This window comes from Pithys albifrons, chromosome 2 (assembly GCF_047495875.1).
Source record: "Pithys albifrons albifrons isolate INPA30051 chromosome 2, PitAlb_v1, whole genome shotgun sequence".
NCBI lineage: Eukaryota > Metazoa > Chordata > Aves > Passeriformes > Thamnophilidae > Pithys > Pithys albifrons.
In genome coordinates, this window is record NC_092459.1 from 103,377,610 (window position 1) to 103,402,559 (window position 24,950).

At 34.8% G+C, this 24,950-nt stretch overlaps 1 protein-coding gene across 33 annotated transcripts in view; it reads right to left on the minus strand.

Annotated features, from left to right (window-relative positions):
• Positions 1-24,950, minus strand: part of NRXN1 (neurexin 1) — a 726,520-nt gene that overhangs the window by 395,341 nt on the left and 306,229 nt on the right. For 24 of the 33 annotated variants that reach the window (XM_071580616.1, XM_071580598.1, XM_071580535.1 and 21 more), the window contains 3 exons: positions 22,080-22,463; positions 15,575-15,778; positions 13,025-13,051 (listed from right to left, as the gene is read on the minus strand). In XM_071580616.1, the coding sequence (XP_071436717.1) occupies positions 13,025-13,051; positions 15,575-15,778; positions 22,080-22,463 (615 nt within the window). The remainder of the gene's footprint in view (positions 1-13,024; positions 13,052-15,574; positions 15,779-22,079; positions 22,464-24,950) is intronic. The other 9 variants (XM_071580693.1, XM_071580684.1, XM_071580756.1 and 6 more) reach the window with 1 other exon arrangement.

Below are 24,950 nucleotides of genomic sequence, written 5' to 3' on the forward strand. Positions count from 1 at the left end.
TGGCTAGATTATAAATGACAACAGGAGAAAAGCAAAAACAGCTTTGGTCTAACATGTGCCTGACTTTGACATTGACTGTGCCCATTTATATCAAAACCATTGCTGTCAAAACTCTGAAGTATATTTTAAAATATACATAAACATAACCTAGATATGCTTATCCATGATTTACCTTTTTATTAAAAAAATACGTTTATGTTTAGTCAAAATGAATATAGCAGAAAAAAACAACAACATGTAAATATTTCATTTTACCCTTATATTTTCTACAGTGTGCTTAAGAATAAGCAGATTGGTAACTAGCTGGCATAAATGAGAATTTGGACTGTGACTTTATTTTAAGAATAAGCTCCTCTTAATTTACAGGTGTCTTCATCCCAAAAACCTGATGTTATAAAATAGTTACAATGAATCTCACACTTATATCCTACTTTTTAAAAAATTAAAATGCTGCATTAAAACATTTTGCCCGGTTAAGAGTAATGAGAATAATGTTTAAAGATTTATTGATCTTGATTATTTAAGTGTTTTAAAATATTTTTATACTCATGGATCACAAAGCATAATTTCTTGACACTGCTTATTCTTGGATACTTCTACACAGATGGGAGTCAAGCAAGGAGGACTGAAATAGACATTTCAGATTGTTTTCAGAAATTACAAATAGATGAATACAAAGGTTGATCTCTCTTCAATAAACAACCTCCACTATCTTGATGCATATCCTCTTGCATGCCTGAGTAAAAAATCTATGGCTTTTAAACTGGAATTGCTTTCAACATTGAGAGAATCTCTCCAATGCTCTTGTGTCACATATTATTTCTTAAGGTTTGTGCTCACCATCAGTGAGTGACAATTCTTTACTGAACAAAAGAAGTAAGCTTCTTGACAGAAGGTCCTACTTGCACTTCGTTAAGGTGTGGTCTCCATCTTGCTTTATGCAATTTTAGGTAATAATCTAGTATGTTGACTTTTATAGGCAGTGCTGCTCTTATTCATAGCCAGTTAGCTTGTCGCCTGACTTCCTAAGTGTCTTGTATAATGTCAGTGATGGTGTCACCTATCTCATGTTAAATGGAGAAGTAAGAACTTTTCTTCCTCTGAGAGGGAATGGTGGATGTTCTCTCCTAGGAAGTAGCATACTCGTTTTTAAGCTGCTGAAATGTTATATAGCAAAAACTGCAAAGACAATTCAAAGTATAGCAGTAACCACAACACAAATTCATCATATAATTTTCACTCAATAAATATAGTGCTTAAATTTTAATTAAACTAAAATTCTTTCAATGTCGGTGAGCATACAATCTATGATTATTATATTTACTTCTGATCTGATTTCCACAAGTCCCACATAAACAGTTCATGGCATGTGAGTGAAAGATGGAATTGTTGACTTACCTATTTGGTCCTTCTTCTTCAGGTAAATTTTACTACTGGTGAGAAAAGTCTTAATGTGCAGAGACTAATGAAATGTTATTTCTACATACATGCGCTTCACTCCTTGGAGGAACATCTCAAAGAATATAAAATTATGATAAATAATAACAAAGAATTGTTATAAGCTACAAGAACCACAGCTTCCTTTTTTCTTTAATTGCTTTTTCTCGTTCATGTCTTGGTCTTCATCTTGTGTCTTGTTGCTTCAAGACTGCCTAGACAAATAACTGCTGAAGAATTTTTTGCACATTTCCCAAAGGGGATGGCATCTCAGAAAGCCAACTTTATCTTGATGTCTCAACTCAACAGAGTAATATCTCCTTTGAAGTGACTTGTCTGATGGATTGAAGCCTATAAATCAGCTGGAAGGGAGCATAAGTTAACCACTTGACATGTTATCCAAAAAAGCAATGTGTTTGGATGGAAATTTTAACAGCTACCTGAATATAATTTATTAAAGTTATTGTCAAGAAGAGATAATAAGGAAGCAGTTTTGTGGTTCCAGTAATAAGCTACTGAGTGCTCAAAATGTTATGGTAGATGTTTCATGAATTTTAATAGACATAATGCAAAATGTGCTAGACAGAGAGCAAGTGCTTTTCATATAAGAAACTGCTCATCAGTGACATGCATTGAGTAGATGTTTTTAACGTTATCAGCTCTTCAAAAAAAGCACATTGAAAAATGAATAATTGTTCTTATAACATTAATGAAGAATAATATTGTAGCTAAGTGCTTGCTAGACATCTATATCAAGATTGAATTTATGAAATGCTGACTTGCTGCAGAGAAGTGAAGCAATGATAAAATAGCCCACCTTTCGGAAGCAGTTATACAGCTAAAACTAATACATACTTACACTATGTTTTTTCGCCGATGCAGAAAAGGAAGGGCTGTCAAAATGCCACAGATGACTCAGAAACCATGTTCTGTGAACTTGTATTTATGTAAATAGGCTGATAACTCAAATTCTGTGCTACGTATGGAAAAGACAAAAACTCTATGCTCATGTACTCTTCCCAACTGTCTATAACCACATTTCACTGATCTTAAGGCTTAGGAAGTAAGATATTCACTTGTCAGGGATTTAATCCAGACTTTCAGCAGAACAAATATACAAATGAATCAAAATAATTTTAATTTATGCAAAATTTTAGTTTGCTACCCCTTTAATTTCCTTCCTTTTTTCTTTCTTTCTTTGATTGAAGAAAAGATAGTTAAGCTTTCCTTAAGCAGCTTGGCTTTCCTAACCACAGAAAACTGAGAAACAGGATCATATCTGATTCTCATCAAAATTAGTTGCACTTTTTTATAATGTAGAAGCATTCTGTTCATAATATCTATTAATAAAGGATGGACTGAAAGAAACTTGTCAATTCACCTCAACATGTGTTAGACCTGCTGCAATGCTCACTAGCTGTGTTAGAGAGAACTAGATATCCCCTTTAAATTTCACTCTGATTCTGTTTTCTCTCCCGTATTTCTTACTCATGTATATCCATTCCATCAAAGAAATAAACATAAACACCTATTATATCAATTCTATAGAAGTATAATAGGTCAGAATGATGGCTGTCAGCATGTGATATATTGATCAAAAAAATCAGCATCTACCTGCAGAGAGATGGTAATTTATTTGGTTTTCCTTGAAAAGTTCTCAAAATAAGCACAGCACCACTGATTTAGTGCGGCATTGCATTTGGAAAAACAGTCCTAAGCGGTCAAAGAAATTATTCACAATGCTTAGTACATATGAAATAGCCAACTTAATTAATGGTTTATACTAATTTGACTGGATTTGTTGAAATATTGGCTTGTACCATCTGCTGCCATCTGTCTGGTAATACTCTAATTTTCATAGAATATGATTACCAAGTTTAGAATGACTGTATACAACTCAGTTGATGATAGATTTATATATTTTTTCAACCTTTATGATTCTATGAATCTATGATTACTTTCACTAGCAATTTCCTGTTTGCTCTGAATACAGGGTGTAAATGAGTGATAAAATCATTAGGAAATGAAGGTGCAAAATAAGAGGGGAAATGGTGCATAAGACCAGCTAGTTCAGCATTATGCTTTCATGAGCAGTAGAGAAAAGCAGGACTGCTCTGCAGTACTTACTAACAGTCACAGCTTTCAGTGATGGACATGTTTGGGACTACTGGAACTACATAAATCGCCTTATCACAGGAAGTCCTTGATGTATTTCCATTTTATTAAAAAAACCCAAAACTATCAACTTTCTGCTGCTTCCTTTGCCTTTATAATCACGTATTTGTAAAAATACGTTGGTATTCTTGTAGGAATTTTTTCCCTACCTTGCATTGCTGGTCCATGTAGGAAAGCTAATCCATGCTTGTAATCCTCCCTGTGGCATTGAGCTGTATTTTTCCTATTTAAGCTAATCATGGGGAAAAGGAATTAAACACACATACAACATTCAAGAAGTGGATAAACAATGACTGCATAATAGCATAATGCTGCTTTCTGCTCTGGTCTTACTTCCTTTCCCCATAACTACTAACATCCATTGAGATTTCTGGTCACTTCTGAGCACTGAACTGTTTTACAAGAGCTATTTACAATGACTGCACAATTTCTTCCACTCAGTGCTAGCAGATTCCATTGCTGTACTAGCATAATTAAGGTTAATTTTTAAAAAATTAATTACTTTGTACATATTGATATTTAATTCCACCTACCATTTTACTATCCAGTCATGCAGCATTTTGAAACTCTTCAGAAAACCCTCACATACTTAATTTGATTTTTCTAAATAATCTCATTGCATTTGCAAATAATATCATCTCAGTATTCCTCGTCATCTCTCAATCATTTATGAATATGTCAGTAGAGATTCCTGAGGAACCAGTTTTAGGGACCAGTAAAGAAGAGTTTTAATGTGAAATGACTGCCCTTGCAGCTCAGTTCACTAATATGAATGACATTGCATTAGCTTTTATATATTCTTCTGCAAGAAAAAATAGTGTTCAATTGCTTTGCTATTACTGATTAGAACAGCATTCCTCATTATCCCTACAAGATTTGACTGTAACACCCACTTTCTGTCATGGAAAAAATTGTGAGGATAATTTAAATCACCAGTCCTGAAATGTGATTAAGTCTTCTTGCTTCTCAAAAGTTAAGCGAGAAAAACATAAAAGTAAAATATGAGAAATTAATGTTCTTCTATACATGAAAAAGTTACTTTCAACTTCTTCCCATTAAAATATTTAAAAGGACTAGTGTACTTTTATTTTCTAAAGTCCTTTTATGAAAGATTTGATAGGGCCAGTATGAGCTAGACATACACAACTCCCTTGCGTATAAATCAGGATCTATTAATTCAAGAAAATCTATTCTTATAGATCTAGCACATCATTGAGGCTGCTTTATCCTTATTGGTAAAATGAGAGGCTACATGCTTGCAGTAATCTCTGCTTTCCTACCCTCCAAGAGTCTTCTTGTCATATTTAGTATTTTAGATGATCTCCTGCTTCCTGTTCTCCTTTAATGAGTTCAGACTGAAGGTTCAGAGGCAACAACTTCAGTTCATTCCAGACCGTTCCCTTGGGCTCTGCTTGTAAAACCTTGGCAGAATATCAACGCTCAGAGCCAGATGATATATAATATAGCCTAAGATATGCAGTAAACTGACATCTATCTATACCTGGCATGGCAAAAATTAAAGTATACGGAAATATCACAAATGGAAGGTCTACTTTAGATCAGTCTTAAAGAAGTTTCCAAAAACATTTATGTGGTACTGCTGAAAAGGCAAGTCTTTATCTGAATGTTAATGTAATGATTTTTCACCACCAATTAGGGCAACTAGCCTTACTGTATGTGTTTTTAAATTTACTTAAATAACCATATGCTTAAGCTTTTACTGTTGCCTTTTTTGCTGTAGCTATTGCTGAGCACACCACTGTCCCTTGAGACAACCACAAATATTCTACTATTATATAATTGATTACTGAGGCCCCTGTTAAATCAGCCATAGCCTTAAAGTACCATGAGTAGAATGTGGGACTCAAAAAGATAAAAATAAGATGGATGAAAAGAGTGAAAAGAAAGGAAAGAAGGAACACACTAAAAAGGAAAACATCTGTTTTCTAGTAAAAGAACTTGATATCTTGTTGACAGTCTGCCAAAAAATTAATGGCAATTATAGCCTCTGTTAGCTAAGAAAGAGAAAACACAGATGAGATTTTATAAGCAGCAAGTAGAATGCAGACACAGAAATAAACTTTATTGCTGTCCTTCTTGTAGACTGGAAACACTGATAGAGCAAAGCCTTCAGCCCCCAGCAGCTGACCTTGAAAGCTTTGTCAATAGGGAGAAAGTAAATATGATTAACCCTTTAATGGTCAACCAGCATATGTAAAGCATTTATTTTCAATTTATTGAAGGATTGAGTTTTGGTTTGCTGTGTAAATATAATTGTCTCCCATGCTCCAGCTAAGCAGGTTCAGGCCTGAAACAGAGAGAAACTTACAAGGGCCTCACCACTGGCACTGAAAAATACATGCAAGACTCTTCTCAAGATTTCTTTATAATAAGCTAGTTGACTAAAATTTTCTTATGCCCTGTATTGGCTCAAGTGTTTTGGTTTTTTCTTCTTTTTCTTTTTTTGTTTTGTTTTTGTGTTTTTGTTTTCTTAACAACTGGATAAGGAAGAGGTAAAAATGGCAGACTTTTAGATAACTTTATTTCCCTGCAAGATTACTGTGTTTACCAAGACATATGTTTTGGCTGATAACTCAGTATATCACAAGACTGATTTTCTCAATCACCCTCTGTGTGACAGAGGTCATACTCAGAAGTCCAATGTGCCTTCACTGTTACTTTCTCGGAGTCCTCTCTCAAGCCAAACTGTATCCATATAAAATTTCACAAAATGCCATAATATAAACCAGATTGCAAACCTTTCTTATCTTATGTAAATGGTCAAAATACTCAGCATGCCCTTAGCTGGCATCTCTTAATATGTATTCTCTTCATGATCTTCAATGGCTTTTTCTCATGCTTGAAATTCCCTAAAATTTGGTCTCAGATATTTCCTAGGTTCAACTTGCAGCTTGTTTTAGGAGCCAAATTCAGGAGAATAGATTTGATATACATAACTGCAGGTACACACGTTTACCAGAAACCTTTCCAACATTTACCTTCAGTTGTCTGAAAGATCACTTCCTTAACTGGTACAGATTAAGCCTTCCACATCTTAAGAAGTGATGTTTCTGCCTTTCTGTAAATAATATGCACTTTCCCAAGATGTTCTCGCATAGATGTAGGCCAGATGAATGTATTCTGGAACAGCAATAGTCTGTCTTGCTGAAAAAAAGCAATCCACCTTCTCTACTAGAGGTTATTTTTCTACTGTCCATGCACCACACATGCCTTCCTCCTGTCTTGTTTTATTCTACAACAGCTGTAAGAATGCTGCAGCAAGTTAAATTTAACGATTTTGTTAATGGGTCACTTTAGTCAAATTCATGACATAGACACTTGAATATTTGTGCTGGCAGCAAAACAGTGAGCATGTAAGAGCATCACCAGCAGACAGGAAGACAGACAAAAGAACACAATTTTTAAAGAAAAGTAAATTTATTTTAAGAGACAGATGAAATTTTGCAGCAAAAGTCCTAAAGAATGGCATTCAAACATTTGTAAAATGATTAGCAGTGACCTTGCTGGTTCACTTTATGTTCCCTGCTATGTCACTCCTACCATTCAAGGAGTGGAGATCACTTTCTCAGAAATATTTTCAGTGTTAACATCTGTCAGCATCTGAGAAAATATCCATTGCATGATCCCAACTTTTGATTAAAAATATCAAGTCACAGATTTTGCCCTAGGTGCTCCCATGATTATAGGTGAAGGGAAGCAGCTACTATTTTTTTTTTGTAGAGCAGATGGGCAAATAGACTGCAGGAAGAGGTGAATGGCTCTGTCATCACTCCCTCAGTAAGCCAATAAATGTGATGGGCTCACATGTTATAATCTGAGCAGCATCATTTCTTTTCACCCTATATTTGACTGAGAATGAGAAGACATCACTCATAACCAGCTTCTGTGGCTCTACAGAACAAATTATGTGCTATTCCTTAACTCCTTTAGCCCTCCTAAATATGTTTATAAAGGTTTTGTTTTTAAACCTGAACTTTTTTCCTAATTGAGCTGTCTTTAGCCTTGCTTTGTAACACAGTGTCTGAAACAAGACATTGGATGGTATCAATGCAACTTCAGGACTGAGTACTGAGGACTGCAGTGAAAGCCTCTGAGTAAAGAAGCAATTTTCCTTTTCTTGCATGCTTTCTATTACTGACTAGTAGATTGTAATCAGAATTTGAATGAAAAGGGCCACATAAGTTTTCAGTTTTGTTGCATGGCAGCAGACTCTTTTTCAGGAAATTATGTGAAATTATGTGAATTATGCGATGTTGCTGAATGAGAAGGATTCCAATGACTTCCTATTCTAAATCTGCAAAATATAGGCATTTTTTTTCAAAACATATGAATAATTATTTCAATCTTTATGCCACAATCAGAAGGGAGTCCCTGACTGAAATTGCAGTGAAAGTACCCTGCTGATTTGCTGCATATCCTCTATGGTAAAGCTCTCTCACATATTTTTAGCAGACTGTCAGCCACACTTAATGAGAAAAAGATCAAACTCTCATACAATTCATAAGCACTGTGTAAGAAAACAGGCCAAATACAAACATTTACATTTTGTGTGGAGGTATAAAATTCTATAGTTTTAATGATCTTCCTACTGCAAATAACTGCAAAAATGGAGTAAAGAGTATATTCTAATAATTCTTTTCACCAGATGGTAAGAAGTTAATACATGGAAATGTATGAATGATTTGCTTATCATCGTAGATTTTGGAATATCTGTAAAAGCACAGCTGAAAATTGTGGACTTTGCAATAAAATGCAGCTTTATAAGCAGTAGCTTTCAAAAGGATGTATAGTCTTTATTTAAGAATTTCTGCTGCTTAAAATTCATGTATAAACTGAAGATATACTATAATAGTACACCACTGTTAGTTCTTTAATGTATACAGTTTTCCTCTTATTTACCAATAATCTGACAGAGCTCCTTGTCATGCCCCGGATTTGTAGGATACTTTGACAAGAAAGAAATGCTTCAATAACATATGTCACATATGTCAAAGAGAATAATTTAATCATCTGCAATGTGCATATCTGCAGAATAGGGAAGTTTTAAAAGACAAAGCGTACAAAACAAGGAAAAAAGATTAAAGATTATAGAGAAGAACAGAGAAATTAAATGGAGTGAGAAAATAAAAATGAGAGGAAAAATAAATTACATAGAGAATGGATGGATAAGTAGATTGACAAAAGAAGGCAGGCTGCATCTAAATACAACTGGTGAGGGGGCACTTCACTGGAAGAACAAATAGAAAATCCTCAAAGCTCAGGAAACTTTTCCTAATTTAAAAGCTAGCACAGCAGGTTCTCACATTCCCTGAGGAATTGCACACATTTAGATGATCACGGTAGCCTCTGCTCCCTAAAATTCTGCAGTTCATAAACGATTTCTTGTGACAGTCTTACATTTGAGTATAACTGAATTCATTGTGGTTACTCTATGAATTATTGCCTACAGAAGCAAAACTGTGTTCTAGAAAACTGACCTAAATCTCCCTTGCACTGTGTGCCACTAGTTGAGGAATCTTTCACAGCAGTATTCAAAAAAGTATTACTCTGTACCTTTTCATATTCAACAAAGTATCAGGGTGGAATTGAGAGCCAGGTATTTACCAGTTAACATTATAAATGGTATAATGTATCAATTAATAAAAAGCTTACAGTCCTACTCTGCTGAGTCACATAAAAATGCAGATGATTTATTTTCAGAAATTATAGCAATACAATATAATATAAACCCCTCAAAACCCAAAAGATGAAATAACATGTAGGACTGCACATGCCTGTGACAAGAGGACATTGCATATTAAAACAAGCAACCTTTAGAGCTAAAGGTACTTGGATTTTTTTCAGGTGCTAGTGTTTTGGAAGCATTAAAACTGGGGAAAAAAAGGGAAATTCAAGTAAGTCAAGATAGCAGCCCTTAACATTGAAGGAGTGAAAAATATGGAAATGTAGCACACCTGTATTTCTTCAGAAATTATTCAGAAACTGTTATTGAACTGTAATGTAAATTTTATGGGAAGAAGTTCTGTCTTTGAGAAACACTAGTTAAAAATCCCATTCAGTTTAATAAGATCCACTGCTTTTTATAATTTATGCTTTACAATTTACAATTAAAATGTAATAATTATTTCCCTCTCTGAAAGGGAGAAATGTTTTGAATTTTTTTTTAGGAAATTTTTAAGGATTAGCTCATCAATTTTGTATATAAGTCATATAGCTATCAACTTAGTTTTTACAGAGTCCCTAATGACAAAAAATGCTCTACATTCATGTTATGTGAACCAACAGACTCCACCTCAGCCTTATTTTTAAATTAGTTCTTCAGCCAATGAACACTAATACTGAAATCATAGCAGTTACTTCTGTTCATGAGTTTTCCCCTTCTCCTGGTGTCAGCTTCAACACTGACCTACATGTACCTGCAGTTTAGAAGGATCATTTATTTCACTCCCCGAGAGAAAATTTTGTTTTGTAAGCTTGCAGGTCTGAAGAACACATTGTAGTTATTTAAAGATGCACAAAACCAACATTTCGGCAATGGTGTTTTCTGACTTAATGGAGTAAAGTTTTAGGAAGATACCAATTTTCTAGCCTGGAACAAAATATTTAGTATGCTACATAGTTCCATATAAATGGCATAAACAGTCTCCATAATATTATTAACGAGACACAAGATCAGTAGTGACCTGATATCTGATTAATATTTTGAAATATTAAAAATTCTTTACTTCAAACAAGGAAAACCACAGAATGCCACCTCTTCTGCAAGATAGGACATTAGCTAAAGGTGAAGGCACGATCAAGGGTAGAAAAAATTTCTACTGAAACCTTAGCTCTGTCCAGCCAACAGTTAATTGTTTGATGTCTAGCAAGGAGAAGACAGGCAGACTGCACTCAAGGGAAAATGAGAGGAAGAGGTGCAGTATTTTATTCACTAGGTTTGAAATTCATGTTAGGATAAGGTGTTTACAGTCACATTTTCCTTTTTTTCCTTTCAAGTTTGTTTATGTTTAGTTTAATTTTGTTTTCAAAGTTATCTTTCTAAAATCAAACCAGATAGTTTCATCCTGATCTTAACTTTGTTACTAATGTAGGTATAACAAATAGTATTTCAGTCCCAATACTGATGTTAGATTACCACGACGAATTTCTAAGCAAAAGGAATAGGAAATGAAAAAAAGTTTTTCAAACATGAAAACCAAATTTACTTCTATCAACATAAAATCAGGACTGATACACATCCAGCTCTCAGTAAAACCAAAAAGATAGGCACTCAATTGTTACAGTGTTTAGCAAATTATTACTCAAATTATAGATGCTGTTGCTCTGAAACAATTTTTTTCTGTACAACTAAACCACATTACATTATGTAATAATCAAGCATTTTTAAAGGACTGCTAAAAGCAATAATTCTTCATAATCTAAAAATTAAAACGTTATCTGTTTGTTGAAAAACTGTAGCGAGTGCAGATAAGAAAACATTGTAGGACTTACCATACTGAAAGCTCACAAAACCCTGTCCAGTACACAAGCACCAAAGGGAGATGGAACTAATCACGAAAGCTCAATTCTAGTAACAAAAAGACTATAAACAAACTGTAAAGAAAAATAACTTATGAGTATTTTATATCATGTATAATTTGTAGAGAGGTTATGCTGCTTCTGTATGAGACCAAAAAGAACTCGTAACTGCTAATTCAATCCAGGACATACAATTCCTGTTTTTGCAATTCCATAATTGGAATCTAATTACTTTGCAATTGTAGTTTCTCTTTTGATCCAAAACTTGCTTAAAAACGAAACGTAGAAAACATTTAAATTTATTTTTATGACACAGCATTTAGTCTAAAAGAGATTAAAAAATCAAAACACTTCTTGTATTGTGGCGTTATTCCTGGGATTCTTTCCCTATGTTAGTAATTCTATTTCAAGAGGGATTTTCTGATTTTAGTAAGGAAGTTAAGAAAAAAAACAATCGTTCCTTTCCTAGGGAAAAAGGAATTTTCCTGCAGCAGGCACTCTCATTAAATTTCTGCTCAAAAAGCTGTTTGTCTTACACTTGGAAATCTTTTTATTGTTGAGACTTCATCAGTACAAAAAATTAGTGTCCTTAGGCACACCAAAAATTTTGAGGTTTTTCATTATTTTATACATTTTATCAAGTTGAAATAGGAAATACTTGGTTTTATAAGTGAAAAATTTTTACTTTTTAATTTTGGGGTTTCTTTAATATGAGGGAGCTATCTTTATGTCTTGGTATCTACAAGTATTTTCTTTATTCTATTGAAAAGACTGTCTATATTTAAGTATTGTTTGGATTAAAAACCTCTCCCAAGAAAATTCTGCTTTTTAGTACAAATGCTATATTTTTGTCTTTTAAAATTATTAATTGAAAAATCTATTAGCAAATTACACATTATAAATAACTGCAGATACTTGTTTTTCTTTGTGGATTATAAAACTATTAAGGAATGCTATGTTAATGCCTTTTAACTATTAACAACTACTAGCTTTGTTTCTAGTTGCATAAAGCCAGTCCTTTGGCCTGCGAAACCTGTTAAGAAGGGAAAGAAAAAAACAACCCAAAACTTAAATCTACCATACTTACTATCAATTTTGTTGACACCATTCAGGAGTTCCATAGACTCAAAATAAAATCACAGTCCTTTTTCTCCTTTCAGAATATAGCCTCTTAATCCAAATAATATCAGAGAAGTTAAAATTTAATCCATTCATCTGGCAAATGTTCCCCTCTGTTTCATAAACATGCATATCACAGAGAAAAATTGTTCACTTTAAGGTTTTTTTACATGATTAGAGTGTAAAAAATCATCATAGAAATACGTTTCTTCTCAGTCTTATATGTTCTTATTGCAATGTACCACATTTACATAAAGCAAAGATTTAGCAAAACCAATTGTGCTATAACCAGCCAGTAAATATTGTTAATTGTCTTGGAGGATTATAAATAGAATTTTTTTGTAGTACAAACAATTATGTTCCAACACATGTTGAAGGCAAAATTTCAAGAAAACTAGAAGGAAGACACGGGAAAAACGTGTGACAGCTTATCAGAAATGCTGGTTCAAAAATCGACAGCTACCTTAAATAAAATAGCCCATCTAGAATAATACAGTATTACAGGTACAATTTCCTCTATCTTTGCTTACAAACTGTAGAATGTTTTTTAATGTTTCAGCTAAAGTTATGTCCTTTGGGAAGGACATAAAATATATACTAGACTTTATGATGACTTTTTACACAGTAACAATTAGTCATCCTGTTTCATTAATAAATTATCAAGTGCTTGCAAGCTGTCCACAATATTTTTCATCTAGTTTGCATATTTTATAATGGTGGAATAACATTTTAAAAAGTTTGAATAGGCACTTACTGGAATTACAGTTAATCCTGATACAGTCTAGATGGGGAAGAATAGATGAAAAATGAAAATTTATCCTTCAAGGTAATAGCTGCAGACATCCAATAAAATCACAGTCCACCCTTCCGGGGACAGACACATGCAAATATGGCCACTCCATATCATCAGTCTTTACACACTGTTATAACCCAGATATACTGCGATAAATCTTTATAAATAGAAATGACAAATAGGGTAAAAATGGCCAATTTCAAACAAAGCTACATGGTGACAAATCTAAGTGAAAAATTAGGATTAAAAGTCAAAGATGCTTAACTGAGGCAGGCTGCAACTTTCTCCCCATCTGTGAAAGAACAGGTAATTTCTCTCAATGCAGTTAGAAAGTGCTCCGTCACAATGGGTCATAGAGCAAGCCAGGCCACAATCAGACATCTTGGACAACCTGTGGATACTATACCTCAAAGGCTGATCTTCAAAACTAAGTATTAAAATACAGAGCTCATTCCTCAGCCCTACAAATAAGGTTTTGTGCGTTTACATATCCTTATTTAAGACATGAACAGTGACTACTTTAAAGCTACATTAATACACAGGAAAGTCACATATTTATAAACATTCATCAGAGAATGAAGAAAATTCTTTCTATTTTGAGATTATTTTCTTGCCTGACTTAAAAAAAAAAAAAAGAGAGAGAGAAAAAAGGTTGTTGGAGGAAGGAAGAGTATTGTTAAAGCATGGATTTATTTACTTTTTATTTACTTTCATAAACTATAGAAGTAGGCAGAGGGTGTTTTGTATGTAAAGTGAAATACTTGATCTGTGCACAATCCTCTGCTGGGTTACCTGAATTTATTTATTACTGAAAAAAAATCTACTCCATGCTACTTGTTTTGTACCTCTACCTCTGGTTTATACCTTTGAGGAACATATATACCATCAAACCTAGATTTTGTTTCCATATAGCTGAGTTTGTCATGTGTCGTCAACCGCATCAGAAAAGTGGTTGCAAACAGCCAAGGAGCAGCACCTGCACACCCCCTTTACAGAAAGCATTGGGGAACCTCCCCATTATGGCCTGCAGTAGCCCCTAGCTCCACAGTGGAGGGGACTGCAAAAGAAGAATCAACAGGGATATCCTTTGCTTCTCTTCCTCCCTTTTGAAAGCTGAACACCAGGACAGTATTTCAGTGAGCAACACTTTTATGAAGTGGAGGGTTAGGTGATTATTTTCTTACCCCCACCTGTGCTTTCTTGAAATTATTTATCTGCAACTAATGCAATAAAACACTTAATTCCCTTTGAAAATAGCATTTTGCTGAATGGGAACACTTTCATAGAATGTGCATTTTCCTGAGCATACTCCTTTTCTCTTTCAGGTCCTGACTTGGACTTATTCATAAACCTGCAGAAGTGCTTTCCTTTCCTTCCCTTCCTTCCCTTCCTTCCCTTCCTTCCCTTCCTTCCCTTCCTTCCCTTCCTCCCTTCCTCCCTTCCTCCCTTCCTCCCTTCCTCCCTCCCTTCCTCCCTTCCTCCCTTCCTCCCTTCCTCCCTTCCTCCCTTCCTCCCTTCCTCCCTTCCTCCCTTCCTCCCTTCCTTCCTTCCTTCCTTCCTTCCTTCCTTCCTTCCTTCCTTCCTTCCTTCCTTCCTTCCTTCCTTCCTTCCTTCCTTCCTTCCTTCCTTCCTTCCTTCCTTCCTTCCTTCCTTCCTTCCTTCCTTCCTTCCTTCCTTCCTTCCTTCCTTCCTTCCTCCCTCCCTCCCTCCCTCCCTTCCTCCCTTCCTCCCTTCCTCCCTTCCTCCCTTCCTCCCTTCCTCCCTTCCTGTCTTTTTCAACTAGAGAAAAACACAACCCGATATTTTGTCCATCATATTTTAAACAAGGAAATCAAATATTTTTCTATAAAAGGGCTTGTGCCTCCTGTGTTCACAAGGCTGTTTGCTGAGGGCCGCAGTCTTTGGGCATTGAAGGGTTGTGTTATTGTTCGATACTACAAAGATACCACTACAGAATTGCTTAAAAAATAGGAGATGGATTTACTATAGATATGACAACTAAAAAGAGGAGACTGAGAAATTCATCAGTGGGAATATCTAACTGTAAGTTTCCAGTGTTAAAACTAGAAAGTCATTGATACAATTGCATGTTATACATTAATTAGTGGAAGTAAAACTGAACCATACACACATTGTTTCTGCTTGCACATTTAAATTGTGGAACTGCTACTGTGAAGCAGTTGTGGAGGAAGACCAATGTTCCACAATTAAGAACAATTATTTAGTCCAAAAATACCACTGATGAATTTGTCTTCTTTTTTTAGAATACACAATAGTACAAAAATATTGTGATGGATTATGTTAAGACTAAAGAATACAGAAATGCAAAAGAAAACAAAATAAATTATAATAATGGCCATGTATTTGTGTATGTGCATACGCAACTGCTGCATCGACATGTGCTTATATATCATTTCAGTTTAATGTTAAAACAGGCTGTTTCATAAATGTTTGCAAGCAAAAAGAAAAATGTAAAGAACATGTTAATTTCTCGGAGGAAGAGGTTGTTACCTAGGTTGACCGTTAGCTTAACTCGTCCTGCATCCAATTCTAAACGAAGGGTATCTGCAGATTCCCTAGAAGTTGTTGCCATTAAAATGCCATAAGCTCGCTGAGACCTGAACCGTAAAGAAACATCTTCGGCCTCTGTATGCATCACAACCGGGAGCTGTATTTTCATAAACATACTCCCATCATAGCTTAAAATTGTTGCCTCTGAAAATATAAAGGAGAAAATCAGTTATTAAATAACCATACTCTATTTACTGAGACTCCTTAAAGATCAGATGGTAAACGTATATTTAATTAGCACGACACAGAAAAATTACACATTACATTTCATTACTATTACTGGAAAATATAAGCAAAGTTGTGGAGGTGTTTTTTGCTTGTTTGGAGGTTTTTTTGAAGGTTTTGTCCTTGTTTTGATTTGTCAAGTGGCATATCTTGGTGCTTTTTAAATAAACTAAATTGCTCTTTAATGACCCACTCAGTCATATATGCATCTTCAACCAGATCAGTAAAATCACATATAAAACAATGCTTGAAAGATTAGGCCTGTGCACTTAAAATAGGTCAAAGCCAATAAAGATATTCTGGTAAACCTTACAGTCTAATAAAAGGCCACATCTGACTGTCATTTACCTTCATAACCACCCTTAGGATGTTTCATGTATTAACCCTACTGGCATTGCTACCATCACGGTTACATTTATCATTCAGTTGGCAAAAAGCCTCCTAAAACAGATAACTGTGCCCAGCACAGTTTGGATGGGGCACAGATTGCTTCTTGACCACAAAAAACCATTTCAGAATCCAAAATGTGTACACAAAGATTACGACAGCCTCAACAGGACAATTGAGACTGGACTTGGCATATTGAGGGTTAGATCTTAAAACCCCAAGGACAAACAAATAACTGTCACTTTCAGACATTACAGGAAACCCTCCTGGCAAGAAGCTCTGGCACAGAGCAATTATCGTCTGTTAGAGCCCAGAGCAACCAGCCCCAAGTCTTCTTTTCCCAGCTTCCAGGCTGGTAACCAGAAGGTAGCAAAAAGACTGCATTTCTGCTCACAGGGAGGCGCTGCGGTTCCTAGAAAGCAAGGGGAATGCATTTCTGAAAGGTATTAGTAGTTTTTTTTCTTGCAGGAAAATCAAACATCGAGACCAGTTAACCACCAAAGCCTTTGGAAATGGCTCTTGGGCATGTTGACAGTGGCACATCATGGTGGAAGAAGCAGTGAAAGAGCAACACCCTTTACCCAAAGACAACAGTCAGTGGGCAGACCACCAGTAGGCTCTGCAGGAACACACAAAACTATACATCCTACATAACTAAAATTACTACTTGATTGGCAAAATACATCATCTGAATGTGCCCTGGTTTTATGCACATCTGATTGTTTATGTACTACTAGCTCACTAGAGGTCTTTTAGCTTCTTCTATTCTTTAACTCACTCAAAACCACTCCATCCTAGAAATTGTTGAAGATGATGATGTCTAAACACAATGCTACAGAATCCTTCTTAGAAAAAGGTGCAATTCTGAGGGCACCTCAACTCACTGAAAAAAAAAGTCTGTTACTTGCCAAATAACAGACCAAATAATCAACGAGCAGAAAGATAAGAGGGAATACTTAGGGGAAACTTCTCTATGCTTCGGTTTGCTGCAGTATAATAGAGACACTTAACTATAACAATGGTAACTAAGTACATCAAAACTGTTTCCATTGCATATCTTATATACTGTTAAAGGCAGATAAGCTCTTCAAGACTTCCAGCCTACATGTTACAAAGGACAAAAATGTTCCACTAACTCTGTAAGAGGCAAAAATGATAGATGATATTTTTATTAAACGAATAATAAAATGACTTGGGTTGGAAGGATCCTTAAAGATCATCTAGTTCCAACCACTGCCATGGGCAGGGACACCTTCCCCTTCATTATTTTGCCTCAAGCCCCGTCCAATCTGGCCTTGAACACTTCCAGGGATGGGGCATCTACAGCTTCACTGGGCAACCTTCTGCTGTGTAAAGAACTTTAGACTTTCCCAATACAAATTTGGAGAAAAAAAATCTGATGTTGGGAAAAAGGGATTACTAATGCTGGTGTGAAAGTCCTTAGATGTAAAAGATTAGAAGAACATATTTACAGGTTTGATGATTTCCAGCTATGCAGATAATGATGTTTGCAGCATATTTGAAACCTAAAGTTTTTCTGTCTGAAAGGTCCAAAGTATTTGTCTCATCTACACTGCTTAATGTTCTCACATAAGTGTTGGCAGAATGTCTTTTTTCTCTTGTTCAGCTTTTTCTTAATTATTAGATCAAATGACAATAGGCTTCAAGTTTAGATCAGAATCTGATATTCATTTATATAATCAGAGTTTCAACAGTAAAGAATGATAGTCTTATTACCACTTCAGTGTTGGAATCATAGCATTGAAAAGAAAAATATCAGAAAATCCCTATAAAATAGCACTGATTTTTTTTTGTGGCAGCAAATACGTATATGCAATAGAGTTATTAACAAGAAATTAAAAGTAATACATAATACAAAGATTTATAAAAACTTATTTTATATATTTATCTTTTGACATTTTTATAAACCTGAAAATTAAAACCTTTGTTGCTTCTGAGGCAAAAACCAAGCAATAAAAGCACATGAATGAACCAAAACCCCCAAAAGAGCCCACTCAGTTCCCCTTCTCTATTTTTTTCTTCAATTTGTTTCTTATTAAAATCTTTAGAGCTAGATAGTCTTCCTTCCTACATATACACACAACAACTCAATCATCTATGTGCCTAATGGCAAGGATTCAAAGACTAGTACTGACATAAGGAGGAGATTCAGGATCTTAATTTTCACTTGAGCTGCAATTACCTAAATTGCTGAAGAGACTGAGGCACAACTCATCTGGAAACTTTCCTACAAGTGTTCCTACACTCAAAAGTGCTGAACTGGATATTTATAGGGAGACAGAAAAATTTCCAAGTAGATGTTATTCTTCAATTCATAGCTTATTTAAATTAGAGTGAAAGAAGTATGGATAGACACTTGAATGTCAGTGTTCTTTCTCATAAGTTTTGCAGTCAAGTTTGTGTTATTTTAAAAATATGATGCTTGGTGAGCATGGATATCTATTGCATAAATTTTAATAAATAAAACAGGATCTTGTTTCCTCTGGACCCCTTGTGACGCCTGTGAAGTCCCCAAAAGAGAATTATTAATTTTTTCCTACTTTTTCAGTTTCAAAGTGTCTGCAATAATGAGGACTGTGCTGCAGCCCACAGAGCTGTTTTTAATACATGAAATCACCTTCTGTGTCTGCTGTTTTCCAAAATCACACACTAACTTTGCCCAGAAAGTGACAGATGATGAAGTCCACAGTCATTTTAAGAAATATGTGAACAATCTCGATCATCAGTAATCAAGTTATCAGGTTTGCTCTTTGGTCTTGTTTTATTTACCAGTGTAAGTAGAGCAACAGTATCGTGCCCTGAAAACACTCCCTGATATACACAATCTTACTCCCAGAAATTGTGTGAGTATTCAAATATATCAGCTGCTACTGAGAGAAATTTAAACTAGTTTTTGTTCTATTCCTAGGCATTGGTGTTTTCCCCATAACAGGTACTTCAGTCCACCTGGGCCCAAAGCTGCAGCCTTGATGAATCATAGGGAACCTTTCCATTAATCTGATAAAAACTATTATTTATATATGATTTGTTACTAAATAATATGTGACTAGAAGTTGAAATCGTTCTTCCCAATTCCTCTACTGGTATTATTTCAGATTGAGGCCCTAAGCCACACTGTAGAGGTATTAGAACTTCAACACATATGACAAATCATTAATACAAGACGTCAATAGAATTACCATAATATTTTGAACACATAATTCTTCTTACCATCTATTATCTTATCACCTCTATTTTTCTTCATTCAAAATTGTAAAGTGCCCAGATACATAATACAAGGAATGAAAAGTATATTTCTTTAATGTATATGTGTGTATGTAGGTGTTTGTGCATGCACAATGTGGATTTCTACACACACTCTACTTTAAACATATTTTCTCCTCAGAAAAGTCGCTTTAATAAATCTTTGTTACCATGCTTATTTTTCTTATAATTGTTTGATTATTTTACTGTTGTTCATTGTTCCTAGCCATCTAGTCCACAGCATACACCTGCAAAAGGCATTGCAGTCATATACTGAGATCCACAAAGATAGAAAGCTGAATTATACTGCTGTGACATTTGTCCATGCATCTGCTGTAGTTTCCATAATCCACTAAAACCAATCTACAGATTATATTGATGTTTAACCTTACTGAAAATCCAGAATAAAATCAATAATAACTTATAAAAGGATAAAATGGACATGGACGTAAAAGGTTTATATATAAAGTATACAGAAATTAAAATAGAACCCAGGGGTGTTCCAGGGGTTTTGTGCACTAATAAGCTGAAATTATTTCTGATTCTTTATTGTACACTAAGCATCCATGTACGGATGTTAGCACTTCTATTTCAGGGGAAATAGCATGAAAAAAAATGCAGGTAATAAAAAGTAGCTATACACTTTACTGAAGACATCTTAATCACTTAATGTTAAACATTCCAGTTGTTTAATCTTCAATATTTCAATGTAAAGCTTTCTTTTCTTTGTGAACCTGTATTGTTTGTTAAAATGAACATGTTCCTATTTTATTTAAATTAATTTGAACAATTATCATTCTGTTGCTTATATCACCAAATACAAAAGTTTATCAGTTACTGCACATGGGTAGTAGTTATAATAACTTTGTGTGGTACACTGCCAACACGATGCTTTCAGAATCCCCACAGCTATAATCTTTTTAATGCATGCTCATTTGGGATATGAATATTACTGAGAAGACATCTCCTTTCAATGTAGTTTCCTCTGGAGAGGAAAATCCAAGAGAAGAAAAAGATCCCATACTGCTGAACTGCTGCACATTTTTCTGCTGGACAAGAACTAAATGTTACTGTAGGGAAGCCAACATCACCATTACAGTACCACCATTCCCACTAGGACTAAAATGAAGCCTCAAACTGCGTGATGGTTGAAAATAAGGTATGGGTAAAAAAAAAAAGGACAAAGGTTTCTATATAAAGTATCACCACCTGTCCAATGTATTTCTGGGAAATTGTTATGACGAAGCCTGCTTTGAAGTTCTTTGCAGATGTGCATCTGTTTATGTCTCTAATACACACGACATTTCAGTAGAAAAAAATGCAAATCCGGTTTTCACTTGTGCCCTGTGTAATAGAAGAGTATGGCCACAGGGTGGTACACGAGCCATGTTTAACCAAAGGCTTAGGGGATGCATCAGGCAGCTCAGTTGTACCCTCTGCCAGCTCCACCCCACCAGTAACAACAATCTGGAGAGTGGCCATGAGGCAAAGGCATAAATTCTCAAAAAATAAGACACAAAAAAACCACAGAAAAACCTGAGGATCTACTTGTGAATGCTAATAATATGGAGGCACTAATACTACTTAAATTCACATATCTGCTAACATACAACTTAGAACATTCACTAGGGCTTTATTTTTAAAGAATACATTTTCATTTTATCTGACTAACTAGAAAACAATAGTCAAACCATATGAAAAGAACTTGTTTCCAGTCAATAAATTTTAGGTTTAGATTTTAGGTTAAAGATAATCTCTACTGTGTCAAATGCAAGAGTTAAAAATACAGCTTCTGACATTGACACATTTTGTATTCCATTAAGAATAAAAATAAAATATTAACTACACTTTTTTATTGGTATCCTACTTACATTAAAATCTTTTGTTAGCACACTCTGTAATTTTAAATAAATTACAGGGTTTTCTACCTTTTAACTAATTTTAACATCTGCCTTCCTTGTCACTATCTACCTTTTCACTTTCCAACTTCACGGTTATTTTTCCTAGAGGATATTCAGTGAATTAAGATAACTACAAACAGTTTTCTTGGGTACCATGATCTTTTTTAAAAGAGCCAAGTAATAAATATTAATTTCTACAGTGATTCCTCTTTGACTCAAGGATAAAGTTTTGGTCATGTATTTAGCTGATATTGTGGAATTCTAAGGTAAATTTCTTACAGACTGATATTGACACAAATAGGCAGAGAATTAGTCCTCCATTTGGAACTGGAATGTGATTGTTTAGCAATACAATAATATTAAAAATTGCTTTCACAAAGCTTTTCAGAACCCAGCAATGTATGATGAGACACAAAAGGAGGCATTTTCTAAGAGACATTCAGCAATACTGTCTCTCTGTCATGGGCAACTAATACTTCTTTCTGCATCTCAGAGTCTCCCCTATGATTTTCCTTCAGAGTTCTTTCAGTTTAGAGCAGGGTTCCATCTCATATGAAGTAAAAACAAGGATGCTTTTTTTGCCTCAGGACAGTTAATGAGAGTTTGCCATTTTTCCTCACTGTGCAGGATTATATAAAATAGAAATGCAGTCATTTCATGGAACCTACCTCTTTCACATGATCTGCCAAGGTACCCCGTGCCAGAGCAATCACACACATATCTGTTCCACCCATCCCTGCATACACCATTGTTTTTACAGGGGTTGCTAAGGCAAGGTTTTGCAGTTTCTCTTGAGCATGAGGGTTTTACACCAGCTGTGCTTTGAATTTCAGCCATCTGTCGAATATCTTTGCTTTGACCATCAATAAATAAATCTCTAATGCAGCCGACGTATCCATAATTGAGAAGTGCTGTCCACACCTCTGTTGGGAAGACGAGGCCTGCTTTATTTTCTGGTAAGCCTCCAAGATATAAGTCATCGTCCAAGTCAAGGATTTCACTTTCTCCTGGTGCAGTATATGGCGTACGTAATGTGTTCACAGATATGGTCCCTGAAAAGACAATAACATGAATGCTTTTCAAGGCATTTAAAAGATTTTTATACTGCTTTTTTACTCATTCATCTGCATGTCACATTAGCTTCTGAAAAACAGCTATAAATGAAGCATAGGTATTTTAAATGTACAGCTACAGAATCACAGATACACTTCTCTATTCTAATTATAATGTAGTACAAATACTGTCAGGAAGTGAATGATGTAAAAATGCTTATGTACGATACTGCATGATTACAATATGAAAAAAATCCCAGTCAAAATAACCTTGCCAATCCTGTAGGGTAAGGGGAAATGCAGGTAAAAGTTATTTTCAGAAATATCCTCATTGTGCAACAAAAACAACAATCTTCACTTGTGCTTCAAAAGATTAAAGCTGGGGTTGTACTGATACATTGCAACCAAGGAGGCAAATCCGTGTCTTTGGTTTGGATCCAAAGACAGTATTTTAAAGGACTCTCATCAGTTTCAGTGGGCTTTGGATAAGTTTTTCTTCTTTAAATGCAGAAGGAAAATACTCTTATCATCTGCCAGGCAGGCAATCATTAAGAAGGTAGTGATGTGCTCCTAGAGGGAAAATCCATGCCTCTGACACTTACCTTGAAATGTGTGCATGTTACAAAGAGAGGGAGAGAAGATGTATATAGATGTTCAGGAAATCAGAAATGTTTTTTTTAATTTCACTTTAAAAATTAAATAAACAAAATTAAATCTTATATTGTGTACTTTTTTACAAAATGTCTGAATGAAAAAACTGTAAACTCCAAAGATCTGTTTTGGCTATACTTTTTAAAAACAATGAGGTATGCAATTTTTAAAATTTGAATAAGCAGAAAAATTAATTTAGTACATGAAGTCATGGAACATACTTATGTCAATCAAATTTAATTTTATTTTTAAGTAAAATGACTTAAAAAAATCTTCATGAAGACCTTCACAGAAGTAACTCCTTATCATTCCATGTACGTGCAAAAGCAAACAAAATATAAATCAAAACATTATACAGATCACTAGATTACTATAATATACCAGTCACATCATGTAAGGGTTATCTCCCAAACTTGTGTTAAAAAATGTAGTAATGATGACTGACACTGAAGAATCACATTTCCCATGATGAATTTATCGTATATACATATACAAAACTAACATGATTCCCTGTCTCCACTGTTAGCCTGAAATAGATTTCACAAGATGACATGGATTATCAAAAATGTTTCCACTGTGGTAGCAGTTGCACATACAAATAAGAATTCAGAATTATTTATTTATTTTTTAAGCATACATACTAAAATGTGAGCTTTAAGCAAACAAAGGCAGGTCAGAAAAAGTTCATTCTCTTACTTGGATATATCCTAAAATTTAGGCTTCTCTTTTAGCAAAGGACTCCTCAGGAAGCTATATTTTTTTCTATTCTTTTTTTGGTTCAAAAGGTTAACTTCAACAACCTGGGCAGAATGAATAACTAAAGAATTTGGATCTTTTGTGAAAGCTTTTTGGGGTTCAAGTCCCTTGTGAGACTTGAGACATGGATTTAAGAAGGGCTGATACCATAGAGTCTCCCTACTATAAGAAGAGATCAAAAAAGATAAAACAAAGGTTTGCACAGCATTTTTGCATCTTTATAGGCCATTTAAAGAATGAGAATGTGGTTAGTTTTCCCTTGTATGTATTATCAGAAATGTGTCAGTTGAATAATCACATAGATATAAAAATGAACTTTCAGTCTTAGCTGTAAGAAATAGGCATATTAAAACAAGATTCTTTTTCTTCCAAACCTCCATCTGTTTAAAACTGATAAGATTATTATTATATTTTGCTAACTTTAAAAATTTGTGTTAATGCTCAGATTCCTAAAGCAGAACTTGGCACTTGTATGGAACAGTTGCTATAGATTTGACCTTAGACATGCAAGCATAAACATTTTGAGGTTTGATCTTATTAACCAGCTGCATCAAACAAGGACATCTGTGAATGACTTGTCAGAGAGCATTCTAGGCATCAAGAAGGATTGCTAATGGACAATAGATCATTTCTCTTTAAAAAAAATAAAGATGCTGTAAATATAAATCATACTTTTCCTCACAGTATTTCTTACTGCTATTGTTGCTTGCTCCCATCTGTTGCTGTACAGTCTAATTTAGGACCAAATGCTTTAAACCTATGTTCAGGCAGCACCCACTTATGCACCCACACAAGTTAACTTGCTGCAGCCTCCAATCTCAAGCTCATGAATGCTGTTTTCTATTGGACAAGGACATTTGTATTTTCAAGATATTCAAGATGACTTTTGGGACTCCTTTTCTGGTTTACTTTCAATGCGCAGGAAAAAATTGGTAAATCTCTGCCAGTGTAGCTGCAACATTACATGGTGTTCCAAGCAGAAGCTCTGCAAGCACAGAAGACTTAGAGAAGGGCATGATAAAGAGAACCATAGATCACCAGTACATTCTGGTGAATGTGAAGTATAGTTAAGTGATGTAT